This window comes from Lepidochelys kempii, chromosome 4, assembly GCF_965140265.1.
Source record: "Lepidochelys kempii isolate rLepKem1 chromosome 4, rLepKem1.hap2, whole genome shotgun sequence".
In the NCBI taxonomy this organism is placed as follows: domain Eukaryota; kingdom Metazoa; phylum Chordata; order Testudines; family Cheloniidae; genus Lepidochelys; species Lepidochelys kempii.
The window spans coordinates 8339035-8351897 of record NC_133259.1 but is presented as its reverse complement, the minus strand read 5'-3'; the positions used below and the strand labels follow the sequence as shown (position 1 = coordinate 8351897).

The 12863-nt window shown below is 47.2% G+C and overlaps 2 protein-coding genes across 3 annotated transcripts in view; one reads left to right on the top strand and one right to left on the bottom strand.

Moving 5' to 3' along the window:
- STAP1 (signal transducing adaptor family member 1) overlaps nucleotides 1–1563 on the bottom strand; it is a 28771-nt gene extending 27208 nt beyond the window's left edge. Inside the window, exon 1 of the mRNA XM_073340006.1 lies at nucleotides 1441–1563. Within this exon, the coding sequence (XP_073196107.1) occupies nucleotides 1441–1563 (123 nt within the window). The remainder of the gene's footprint in view (nucleotides 1–1440) is intronic.
- A 5833-nt stretch (nucleotides 1564–7396) lies between these two features.
- Nucleotides 7397–12863, top strand: part of CENPC (centromere protein C) — a 71060-nt gene continuing 65593 nt past the window's right edge. The window contains exons 1-2 of one of the 2 annotated variants that reach the window (XM_073340249.1): nucleotides 7397–7498; nucleotides 8780–8859. In XM_073340249.1, coding sequence (XP_073196350.1) covers nucleotides 8815–8859 — 45 coding nt within the window. In that variant the 5' untranslated portion in view covers nucleotides 7397–7498; nucleotides 8780–8814. The remainder of the gene's footprint in view (nucleotides 7499–8779; nucleotides 8860–12863) is intronic. The other variant, XM_073340250.1, reaches the window with a different exon arrangement.

Here is a 12863-nt window from a genome sequence, read left to right as displayed (position 1 = left end):
AAAAATATCACTGTTCTGAACTTCCTCTTGCTATATTGTAGTTAAAAAAAAAAAAAAAGGGTAGTAGTTACTTTTCTCTTTGTGAATAGTCTAACCACCACACTCTACTAAAAAAATAATAATGGGGAAATACAAGTTTACCTTCAAACTTATTTTTGAAAAAAATCATATTTGCGCAGTGATCAAGCACAGAAAATATTAAATCTTTTATAGCCATGACTGGGCCGGGGAAAGGATTATAACGGAAACTGTTTTGCCGTCTTAACTATAATGATCACTATCATCAGGAGCTAAAATAGAGAAATCTATACTAAAAAGCAATCAGCATGTTCAAGGACCTGGTCTGTAAATACTTACTAATAATGTTCACACATGCATACAAGATCAGGATCAGGGCATAAATTATTATCCTGCCTCATAAAAATTCCACTGGACTGTGTTTCCAAAGTAGTCCATAAATAAAAGTTAAATGATTTCAGCATTATATATTTTTAATTATTGTAAGTCATCACCATGCTCATTTTAAATGCTCCATGACTGAGAATTTCAGGCTTAAGACTAGTATGGGATATTTCAGAACAAGATAAACAAATCAAACTTTGCTCTTGTGGCTTAAAGTGTAACCTAAGTGTCTCATCATTATTGGAGCTCTGAAATCAGTCTCAATCAACTTTCCTGTAGATTATAAAAAAAATATGATGGGGTACTGAATAATTATTATGGTGTGTAATGCAGTTCTTTTGATTATATACATTTATAGAATAAAACTGAACTGGAGTAAGAGTCCATTGGGAAACCCAAAATAAACTACAGCTTCAGAAATCAACATCTTTCTCCATCTTTGCTTGTTATAATATTATCTACAGAAAAGGAAATGCACGTCTATAAATATGGAGACTTTTATGGTACATTTTATATTTATATTATTTTGTTAGAGAGTCTATTTAGTTGAATATATATATATATATATATATATATATATAAGAATATGAAAGCAAAAAAAAAATAGTAGTTTCAAGTATGGGAAATATTACTCTCTGATGCAACAGCAGAAAGTGCCAAGAGATACGCAGGTTTTGTTCACACACAAACTTGACTGAAATAACTAAATCTGTTTTAATTCATGCCTTTAGTTATTTCAGTGCAAATCTGTGTGTGGATACTTACTTCAGAATAAGAGTTTCTTATTTTGATTTTGCTTACATTGGTAAAAAATTGACTTCAACTAAATTGTAATGGGACACTTTCATTCTGAAATAAGTGTGCACAGGACTTTCACTAAAATAACTAAAGGTGTGAATTAAAACAGATTTAATTATTTCAGTGCGAGCTGGGGTGCAGACCAGCCCTAAGGAACAGGTCTCAACACCTGTAATGAGTTACAACACATTTCTCAGAAAAAGTTTAATTGAATATAGCTGCTCGGATTGTGCACCTTACCTGGTTCCGTGCCCATCTGACAGATAGAAACCCTTCAAAGTACAGGGGCAGAGCAGTAATCCTCTGTCTCGCTTGGAAGATTCGTCGTGGGGCTGGTACAGGGATTTTCTCAGGCTTAGCCATCCTGCTCCCTCCCTATCCGCTGAATCTTGGCTGTGTTCTTTTCCTCTGTGTATTCTTGTCTGCTTATCTTTAGCCTCTGGCAAAGGAAAGTCGCCCCGGTTTGAGAGAACAAGTTGACGGTACAAAGAGGAAGTCTTGGTGGTTATTTTAAAATAAACAACACACCGCACAGACCCCTTTCTCACTGTATAATCCGAAGAGGAACAAGATTAAATGGATTAAAGGAAACTTTCCTAGCATGCTATTTGTATGTTTCCATCCTGCAGACCAAGGTTCACAATCACAAATGATAATTATGCCATTTCTTACCGGGATTATCATTATTGGATTTAGTCGGGGATCTGTCAGAGAAACCTCCTTCTCACAGTTCACAGACTCTGGAATCTTTACAGGTGACCTGCAAAGAAAGAGAGATTGTGCCCGTTTGCTTCTGAAATGTTTGTTTTGGCTTTTTAAAATTCCACTTGGCTTTTTACATTAAGAATGTCTGACGATTGCTTTTGCTGGAGATCTGGTGGAATTCTGACATAAGAGTGATTGAGAGAAGAAGGTATTTTTAGTGAAAACTGCTGTTTTTGTTGTTGATACATGTGTAACTCAGATTTCTGATAAACACTTGGGGCGGGGGGGGGAACTTTCTTTGTGAAAAATCCATCATCCCCAAAAGTTCAGATAAGGTGTGGGAGAGATCCCTTTCCCAGGGTGAAATTCTGGCCCTACTGAAGTCAATGGCAAAACTCTTGTTGATTTCAACAGGGCCAGGATTTTTCTTCAGGTTTGCGTCCCTTCCAGAAATCCTCAAGAAAGAACAGGGACAGCAAGACATTGTGATATTTCTATAGGTAACAAACAAACAAAAAGTATTTGAAAACGTGCTCTAGAAAAAGGGAACACATTTTCCCCCGTTATTCTTGTGTGTTACCTTCAAGGCTCCTTTTCTGCTTCCCTGCAACCTTCACGCAGATCCAATAGGGCTTTAATATATGTGACCTGCTTGGGAGGCAACTTTTAGACTGTGCAATTGCTAGGCAAGGATAACAGAAAATCTGGTACTTCCCAGAACTATGTGAAAGTAAAATATCGATTTTTACTCCGCAAGTAATGACTTCTTGGAAAAATCCATATTATTAACTTTTTCTAAGAATTTATTAGATGGCAAATTTTTTACAATTGTGCTACTTTTGGCATATTTTTGTAGTAAAATGGCGCAACTTGACTCTACTGGGGAAATTCAGCAATGGGGCAAGATATGCACCATTTTTGTGACATTCAGTAGCTGAAGAGCGGCACTTACTGAACTCCCAGCCTTGGAAAGCCAGCACAATCTAAAACCACCATCAGTTCAAAGCAGAAATTAATATGTAATAACTGATGCATTCTTACTATATTTTGACAGATTACAGCATGATTTAGTGAAGGTTTTGACCCCAAAATTTTTTATATTTCAACTCAGAGGTAGACCCTTGAGGTCTAAAGCATTACTGTCTAAATAATACTAGACCTGACTGACAACTGTGCTGCAATTTATGTGGGTGTTTGTCTGTACATCATGAATGCAAAACGGGCGTAAAATGCTAGTAAATCAGAATGGTAGCATTATACGCACATTGCAGGCATGTGAATGACTATATAAATTTGTTAGTCTCTAAGGTGCCACAAGTACTCCTTTTCTTTTTATAAAAAGTGTAGGGTGTTGGAGAATCAGTTCCTCTGTTTAACTCTTAAGAATGCTTCTTTTTAATAAAATCACCAGAAACAGCATGTCACGTGTAGTGTAAAGATTCTCACACTTTAATCACCACTTTTCTGTAACAGTGTTTCCATATTAATGTACATCACTGTGTGATGTTTCTCTAAACAGAAGCTTGCTGTAGTAATCTTGTTTTGTCACTGATATTTAAATAGCAAGGATCTGTAAACCTCTTAACTATTCCTAAATAAATAAGGTTTCTTTTTTTTAAATACTTTTTTGGTTGTATTTTAAAGTGACTGTTTGTTCTCAGGGAGTTGCCTTCTCTGCTCTACAGCAGTGTGTGAGATAGCTTCCCTTTTGAATTTTTCATGATTTTTTGTTTGTTTTTTGTTTGTTTGTTTTTTTGAACACAAACTGTAGGATACGTTGTACCATTTAAGAGGTAACATTTAGACCTGTTTGAAGCTTCCCTTTCTTTTGAGACGTGCCATTTATGATGAAATGTCATCCATTATACCTTCCCTAGTGGAAAAGGTAATTTTCACAGTGAAAGAACTCCAACCTGTTCCCCAAAACTTCTTGTAACTTTGTTTTTATAAAACTAAACAAAACAGCAACCAAACAAACCCAAAATAAATTCCAGGCACATCTGCAATATTGTTTTATATTTTCATAAAACTTAGATTTTTCACTTGAGGTATCTGGCTCTAGAGGATCTCTTCAAAACCTCTGTTAAGATGCTAACCTATTCTGCATTGCCCTATGGCCCTTTTACTCTACTCCAGTGGAGCAAACGTACCATGAAGACAGCAGAGCTTTTTACCAGGGAATATCACTAGTACAGATGTTTTATGGATGGCACTGAACTGACTATAATGGCTCTCTGCTGCTCCCTTTGAACTCCAGTTTAGAAGGAATGCCAGGGCTACCACCACAGTGCCATTGAACTCCAGCTATTTTTGGCTGCCAGAAGAACCCCAACGGGCTACTCCAGCCTCAGACAAGTTAGAGCATCTCCGAGGCTGCAATTAGAAGACTTCAAAAGGTCTTTACTTTTAAATGTTTGCAGAGTCTAGTGTGTCTCTATGTACCTATGCAAATCCCATTACAACACACATTTTAAGTAAAGGCAGATGCAATTTTCTGGGACAAGAAAAGTAAAATGTTTGAGAAATTGCTCTTAGCTGAATACTTGATGTGATTGTGGGTCAGTTATGCCAATGGAGAAAGATGGTAGAAACTGCCAGAGCCATAGGGCTGATGTCTGGTTGATGTTTGTGGTGCTGGAAATGGCCCACCTTGATTATCACTACAAATCCCCCCCCCGGCGCCCCGCTCTCCTGCTGGTAATAGCTCACCTTAAGTGATCACTCTGGTTACAGTGTGTATGGTAACACCCATTGTTTCATGTTCTCTATGTATATAAATCTCCTCACTGTATTTTCCACTGAATGCATCCAATGAAATGAGCTGTAGCTCACGAAAACTTATGCTCAAATAAATTTGTTAGTCTCCAAGGTGCCACAAGTCCTTCTTTTCTTTTTTAAAATAGTCATGGACAGTTAGACTGTGAATTTAAAAATAAGCTAGGCCTGACCACAAGAGAGGAACACTAGTAAAGAGGATATACTCAGCAGCACACAGGCTGGAACGGATGAAGAGCTGGAGCATGTGGCTTCTGCCAAAAGCAGACTTTGCAGCTTGTTGCCGAAAAGGGACCCGAATGATCAAATGACAGATTTTCCCTGTCCTTCTATGGGACAAATTTTCAAAAATGGCCTCTGATTCTTCAATTTTTAGGTGCTCACCTCTGGCACCAACAGCCTAGATTTTAGCAGAGCTAAGCACCAGCAGCTTCTATGAATCTCAATTTGAGTGATGGGTGCTCAGTGCTGCTAAAACATCAGGCCTTTGTATCCAGAGCTGGGCAGCCACAAAATGAGACACACATTTTACAGCACTTCACAAAACAAAGCCCCCAACATGGCCTTTTAGCTGTGAAAGGCATAATAAAAAAAATGTGGGCCTCAAAGCTAGAATAGCACCTGTCCCATGTTAGGCAGCCAATATGCAGGAGTGAGAATCTTGCACAGCGAGTACTGTATCTTAAGAGAATAATGTTACCCACCCTTGTGAACTGCTTTGGGTTCTGCAGCTGAAAACCACAGTTTATTGACCACATTTCTCCAGGGGGGTTGACTCAACCACCCAGAGATTCTACAGCTGGTCTGTAAACCACTGACTGAGGGGGTGTAGGCATTGGCTGTGGGTCTCAGAAGCTGGGATTCTAGCCTTGGATGTGCCCCTTTTCTTGCTGCGACAGTTTACTATTTACCACACTGTTCAGCGTGAAAGCATGAGGGGCTGCGAGTTCAGGACAGACTAGCTTAGCATGGGTGGTGCAACAAGAGGGTGAGTGGGGTGTATGTCTAGGAGCTTGCAAAGGGATGGTATATGAATGCACAATGGCATGGTGCGGGGACAGCACTGGGTGCAAAAGTGGCCACGTGTGAGTAAGAATGGGTGGCTGAGAGCAGGCAAGGCAGGGGTCTGTGTTTGAAAGGATGGGCACAGGACAGTGAGGGCTGTGCGGTAGGACGATGGAGTGTGGGGGGGGAGGCTGGTGTCTGTGTGAGGCAGCAAAGCGTGGGGGGAGGTGACAGCATGCATGGGGCAATGGGGGGTAAAGGGGTAGTTCGGGGGGGGGAAGGGCGCGGGTACGCAGTGAAACAAAGCCAAGGGGGGGGGGCGATGGGGCTGGGTGTGAGGGAGACGGGGGAGGGCGCGCGGGGTCTGCCCAGACGGCAGGGCTGGGAGTAGCAGGGGGCGAGGCGGGTGTGCGCAGGCCGGGCACAATGGGGACCTGTGGGGTGGAGGGATGCGCGGGGGGCGGGGGTACGAGCGCGTGCGCGTGGGGGGCGGGGCGGGGGGTACGGGCGCGTTTGCCTGGGGGGCGGGGCGGGGGTACGGGCGCATGTGCCCGGGGGGCGGGGCCGGGGTACGGGCGCGTTTGCCCGGGGGGCGGGGCGGGGGTACGGGCGCGTGTGCCTGGGGGGCGGGGCCGGGGTACGGGCGCGTGTGCCCGGGGAGCGGGGGTACGGGCGCGTGTACCTGGGGGGCGGGGCGGGAGTACGGGCGCGTGTGCCTGGGGGGGCGGGGCGGGAGTACGGGCGCGTGTGCCTGGGGGGGCGGGGCGGGGGTACGGGCGCGTGTGCCTGGGGGGGCGGGGCGGGGGTACGGGCGCGTGTGCTTGGGGGGCGGGGCGGGAGTACGGGCTCGTGTGCCTGGGGGGCGGGGCCGGGAGTACGGGCGCGTGTGCCTGGGGGGCGGGGCCGGGAGTACGGGCGCGTGTGCTTGGGGGGCGGGGCCGGGAGTACGGGCGCGTGTGCCTGGGGGGCGGGGCCGGGAGTACGGGCGCGTGTGCCTGGGGGGCGGGGCCGGGAGTACGGGCGCATGTGCCTGGGGGGCGGGGCGGGGGTACGGGCGCGTGTGCTTGGGGGGCGGGAGTACGGGCTCGTGTGCCTGGGGGGCGGGGCCGGGAGTACGGGCGCGTGTGCCTGGGGGGCGGGGCGGGGGTACGGGCGCGTGTGCTTGGGGGGCGGGGCGGGGGTACGGGCGCGTGTGCCTGGGGGGCGGGGCGGGGGTACGGGCGCGTGTGCTTGGGGGGCGGGGCGGGGGTACGGGCGCGTGTGCCTGGGGGGCGGGGCGGGGGTACGGGCGCGTGTGCTTGGGGGGCGGGGCGGGGGTACGGGCGCGTGTGCTTGGGGGGCGGGGCGGGGGTACGGGCGCGTGTGCTTGGGGGGCGGGAGTACGGGCTCGTGTGCCTGGGGGGCGGGGCCGGGAGTACGGGCGCGTGTGCCTGGGGGGCGGGGCGGGGGTACGGGCGCGTGTGCCTGGGGGGCGGGTGTGCGAAGTAGCTCCCTGTCTCGCCTCTGACCCCTCCCGGCTCGGGCCGCCGACTCTATGGGACAGAGAGGCTCGTGCGCAGGCGCAGCACCCACCGGCGGGCGGTGAAGAGGGAACGGCTGTCTCTGACGCACGCCCCCGTTAACCAATGAGCGTTTCTCACCCCCTCCCTCAGCGGGAGCGCGTGCGCAGTGGAGGCGCCCCCGAGTTTTCAAATCGCCGGAGCGGCGAAGGGCGGCGCGCGCGCGCGCGGGCGCGCACGGGGCGCGGTCTGGTCCGGGAACGGCCGCGGCGCAGGCCTGGGGGAGCGCTGGAGCCGACATGGCGGAGCCGCTGGTGAGAGAGCCGGGTCCTGCCCCCGCGCCCGCATCATGGCTGCTCGCGCCGCCGCTCCCGCCTTGGGTGCGGGCTGAGGCTGCTGCGGGGTGGTGGTTCCCAGGGCGGGGTTCGGGAGGGTGAATGTGGGGCTCCTACCAGGGCGTAGTGACTTCTTGGGTGTGTTACGGTGGCGCCCAGGAAACCCCCCCCCCCGCCCCCGGGGGTAGTCCGCGGTGGCTGGTGACGGAGCGATGGTCGCAGTGGGGGAGGGTGTAGGTTGGATGTCAGGAAACACGGTTTCACCGGGAGGGCGGGGAAGCCCTGGAATGGGTTCCCCGGGGAGGTGGCGGAATCTCCCTCCTTCGGGGTGTTTAAGGTCCGGCTTGACAGAGCCCTGGCTGGGGTGATTTAGTGGGGGGTCGGTCCTGCTTTGAGCGGGGGGTGGGACTAGATGCCCTCCTGAGGGCCCTTCCAACCCGGATCTTCTGTGATTAGGTGTGTTATGGTAGCGCACAGGAGCCCCACAGGGGGTAGTTATTTCTTAGCTGTGTTATGGTAGCGCCCAGGAGCCTCCTGGGGGGGGGTAGGTCATTGCTCAGGTGTGTTATGGTAGTGACCAGGAGCCCCACTGGGGGTAATTATTTATTAGTTATTTTATAGTAGCGTCCAGGAGCCCCCCCCCGGGGGTGGTTAGTTCTTAGATGTGTTGCGCTAGTGACCAGGAGCCCCACCGGGGGGTAGCTATTTATTAGGTGTGTTACGGTAGTGCCCAGGAGCCCCCTCCCCTGGGGGTAGTTATTTCTTAGGTGTAGCCCCACAGAGGGTAATCATTTATTAGGTGTATTACGGTAGCACCCAGGAGCCCCTCAGGGGGTAGTTATTTCTCAGGTGTGTTATAGTCGTGCCCAGGAGCCCTCTCCGCATGCAGGTATTTACATGTATTACAGCAGTGCCCAAGAGCCCTGGTCATAGGCCAGGGCCCCATTGTGCTCTGCATTGTACATCCTTCCCTGTGGAGCTGGCTGACTGCCTAAGCGTACAACAGTGGGTAGAGCCAGTCATATATGGGTCGGCTGTCCACTCTACCTGTGACACAGGCCAGCCCATCTCCCCTGGAGTCTCCTCCTTGTTGCAAGTGGGGTGATGCTGCCCTGTGTGATGGCAGCTGCCTGTTGCAAGCCAGGTGGATTTTCCTGGCTTCTTAGGGCTTGTCTACGCTACCTGCCAGTTTGGCAGGCAGCGGGTAGTCGATTTATAGACACGATAAATAGACGGCTGAGCGCTCTCCTGTCGGCTCAGGTACTCCACCAGAACAAGAAGCACAAGTGGAGTCGATGGGAGAGTGTCAGCTGTCGACTTACTGTCGTGAAGACACCATGGTAAGTAGATCTAAGTATGTCGACTTCAGCTATGTTATTCACGTAGCTAAAGTTGCGTATCTTAGACCTTCCCCAAGTGGTAGTGTAGACAAGCCCTCAGTCTCCTGTGCTGGGGCTCTTTGTCTCACCCAAGAGGATGTTTAGGAAGTGCCTATCATCCAGACATTTAATGTGCTCGATAATCTGTTTTCTAGTACTCCCTGCTCCAGCAGGGTCCTCATTAAACTCAACAATTCCCAGCAGTTACTGCACACTGGGGTTGTTGGAGAAGTTTCTCTATGTGGTTAGAATAGGAAATAACTATGGTAACTGGTATATAATGGCAAATGTTGACTTGTTAATGGTGACCTGCAAAGGGTGGAAGGAAGCTGGAACCCCGACCTGGGATATTCTATCTACTACCCAAGATCCATAAACCTGGAAATCCTGGGCGCCCCATCATCTCAGGCATTGGCACCCTGACAGCAGGATTGTCTGGCTATGTAGACTCCCTCCTCAGGCCCTACGCTACCAGCACTCCCAGCTACCTTCGAGACACCACTGACTTCCTGAGGAAACTTCAATCCATCGGTGATCTTCCTGATAACACCATCCTGGCTACTATGGATGTAGAAGCCCTCTACACCAACATTCCACACAAAGATGGACTACAAGCCGTCAAGAACACTATCCCCGATAATGTCACAGCTAACCTGGTGGCTGAACTTTGTGACTTTGTCCTTACCCATAACTATTTCACATTTGGGGACAATGTATACCTTCAGATCAGCGGCACTGCTATGGGTACCCGCATGGCCCCACAGTATGCCAACATTTTTATGGCTGATTTAGAACAACGCTTCCTCAGCTCTCGTCCCCTAAAGCCCCTACTCTACTTGCGCTATATTGATGACATCTTCATCATCTGGACCCATGGAAAAGAAGCCCTTGAGGAATTCCACCATGATTTCAACAATTTCCATCCCACCACCAACCTCAGCCTGGTCCAGTCCACACAAGAGATCCACTTCCTGGACACTACAGTGCTAATAAACAATGGCCACATAAACACCACCCTATACCGTAAACCTACTGACCGCTATTCCTACCTGCATGCCTCCAGCTTTCACCCTGACCACACCACACGATCCATCGTCTACAGCCAAGCTCTGCGATACAACCGCATTTGCTCCAACCCCTCAGACAGAGACAAACACCTACAAGATCTCTGTCAAGCTTTCTTACAACTACAATACCCACCTGCAGAAGTAAAGAAACAGATTGATAGAGCCAGAAGAGTTCCCAGAAGTTACCTACTACAGGACAGGCCTAACAAAGAAAATAACAGAACGCCACTAGCCGTCACCTTCAGCCCCCAACTAAAACCCCTCCAACGCATTATTAAGGATCTACAACCTATCCTAAAGGATGACCCAACACTCTCACAAGTCTTGGGAGACAGGCCAGTCCTTGCCTACAGACAGCCCCGCAACCTGAAGCAAATACTCACCAACAACCACATACACAACAGAACCACTAACCCAGGAACTTATCCTTGCAACAAAGCCCGTTGCCAATTGTGCCCACATATCTATTCAGGGGACACCATCACAGGGCCTAATAACATCAGCCACACTATCAGAGGCTCGTTCACCTGCACATCCACCAATGTGATCTATGCCATCATGTGCCAGCAATGCCCCTCTGCCATGTACATTGGTCAAACTGGACAGTCTCTACGTAAAAGAATAAATGGACACAAATCAGATGTCAAGAATTATAACATTCATAAACCAGTCGGAGAACACTTCAATCTCTCTGGTCACGCAATCACAGACATGAAGGTCGCTATCTTAAAACAAAAAAACTTCAAATCCAGACTCCAGCGAGAAACTGCTGAATTGGAATTCATTTGCAAATTGGATACTATTAATTTAGGCTTAAATAGAGACTGGGAGTGGCTAAGTCATTATGCAAGGTAGCCTGTTTCCTCTTGTTTTTTCCTACCCCCCCTCCCCGATGCTCTGGTTTAACTTGGATTTAAACCTGGAGAATGGTCAGTTTAGATGAGCTATTACCAGCAGGAGAGTGAGTTTGTGTGTGTATGGGGGCGGGGGGGATGTGAGAAAACCTTGATCTATGCAGGAAATAGCCCGACTTGATTATGTTAAGAGTTGTCACTTTGGATGGGCTAGCACCAGCAGGAGAGTGAATTTGTGTGGGGGGGGTGGAGGGTGAGAAAACCTGGATTTGTGCTGGAAATGGCCCACCTGTTGATCACTTTAGATAAGCTATTACCAGCAGGACAGTGGGGTGGGAGGAGGTATTGTTTCATGATTTCTGTGTGTATATAAAGTCTGCTGCAGTTTCCACGGTAAACATCTGATGAAGTGAGCTGTAGCTCACGAAAGCTCATGCTCAAATAAATTGGTTAGTCTCTAAGGTGCCACAAGTACTCCTTTTCTTTTTGCGAATACAGACTAACACGGCTGTTCCTCTGAAACCTGTGTTCTTTATGATGCTTCTTTATGATGTACTTAGTTCCAGACCTGAATTTCTAATATTTAAAATATGTAGAAGAACCATGGGATTATGACATCACAAAAGACTGGAACCTCAGCAGTTTAAATGGAATGGATTTTTAATGGTGACTTAAAAAAAAAAAAGAAATTGTTCAAAACATTTATGAGAAAGAAAGTCTTTGTTGAAGTTCCAGAATTCCCAATTCTTTAGTTAAGGTGTGAGAGGTTTTCATACACATTTGAGATTACCAACGAGTTCTCCAGCAATTTCAGGGCAGGTCAGGTTTGACATTCTTAATATTTCTTGGGATAAATAAAGAAAACATAAGCAGACTTTTTTTGCTAAACTAATTTTTAGTCCTTTTTTAAGCAATTGATTCATGAAGAAGCAAAAAATGGGCTCAATTAAAAAAAATTTTAATTAAAAAATCATTTGCAGTTCATTTTTAATGGTGACTTCTGTAGGTCAGTCTAAGTAATCATTCTGAGATGCAGACAAATGCTTTTCACTGTTTGTTCACTGGAAGAGTTTGTAGATTAATTACCAATAGCTTGTTCTACCATGTGTATTACATATGTGTTTTAAACTTGATCTCTCATCACAACACTGTTGTTAAGCAGGCTTCCACAATGTAATACATGATTTCCTATCAAACTTAGTTTTACAGTAGTTGGATTTTGTGTGAACTTTGTGCTATTGTGTTTAAAGTTCCTCAGGTTGTTTTCCTCAGCTGTTAGAGAGTCTCATAAATGTTAAATATTCCTGTCTCCATTTTCTGGTAGCAGGTCCTGGACATGGCCTTCTAAGGACTATGAGAAACAGAATTAGCAACAAGTAAAATTTTCTCAAGCAATACCATATCCATAGGATTCTAACTCTTCAGTCTTCTGCTTCTCATGTGATACAGGTGGGATCTGCTCCAGATCTTAATGATGGCTTTGAGTTACAAGTAGCTGTACACTCAGATTCACAGGTCACATTTTGACCATTGTATCTCGGCTCCCTCTACATCCTTCCCAACTGGTATCTTTCTAACCACGTTCAAGCAATGGAACTCCCTGTTGGATCTGCACCTCTGCTGCTGGTTCTTGCTCTCTGATTTTTCCAGACTTTGTTCCATGCATTAGACTAATAGCATTCTAGTCACTCATTCTTATTTAAGAAATAACTTGTAACTTGTTCTTGATCCATCTGTATATTGGATTACATGATCTGGACCTCCATGACTTCTCTGCTACTGCTTTTCTTGACAGTATAGTCTTGGGGGTTCATTGTTGCCTGGTGTCATAGTCAACGAATAGGTTTGTGGTCAAGGCTCTGGTCCTGCAGATGTTTCTCCATTAACACGATCACTGTTTGCTTTGAATCAGCTCTTGTACTGTCATTGGGTTTTGATGCTTGAGGAAGATTGCTTCATGTTAAGTGGTGGCTTTGATGTATATGGGATACTGCTTTGTTCTATTCTTCACCTCAGAGCCCTTTGGATTTATCTTGATGCGCGG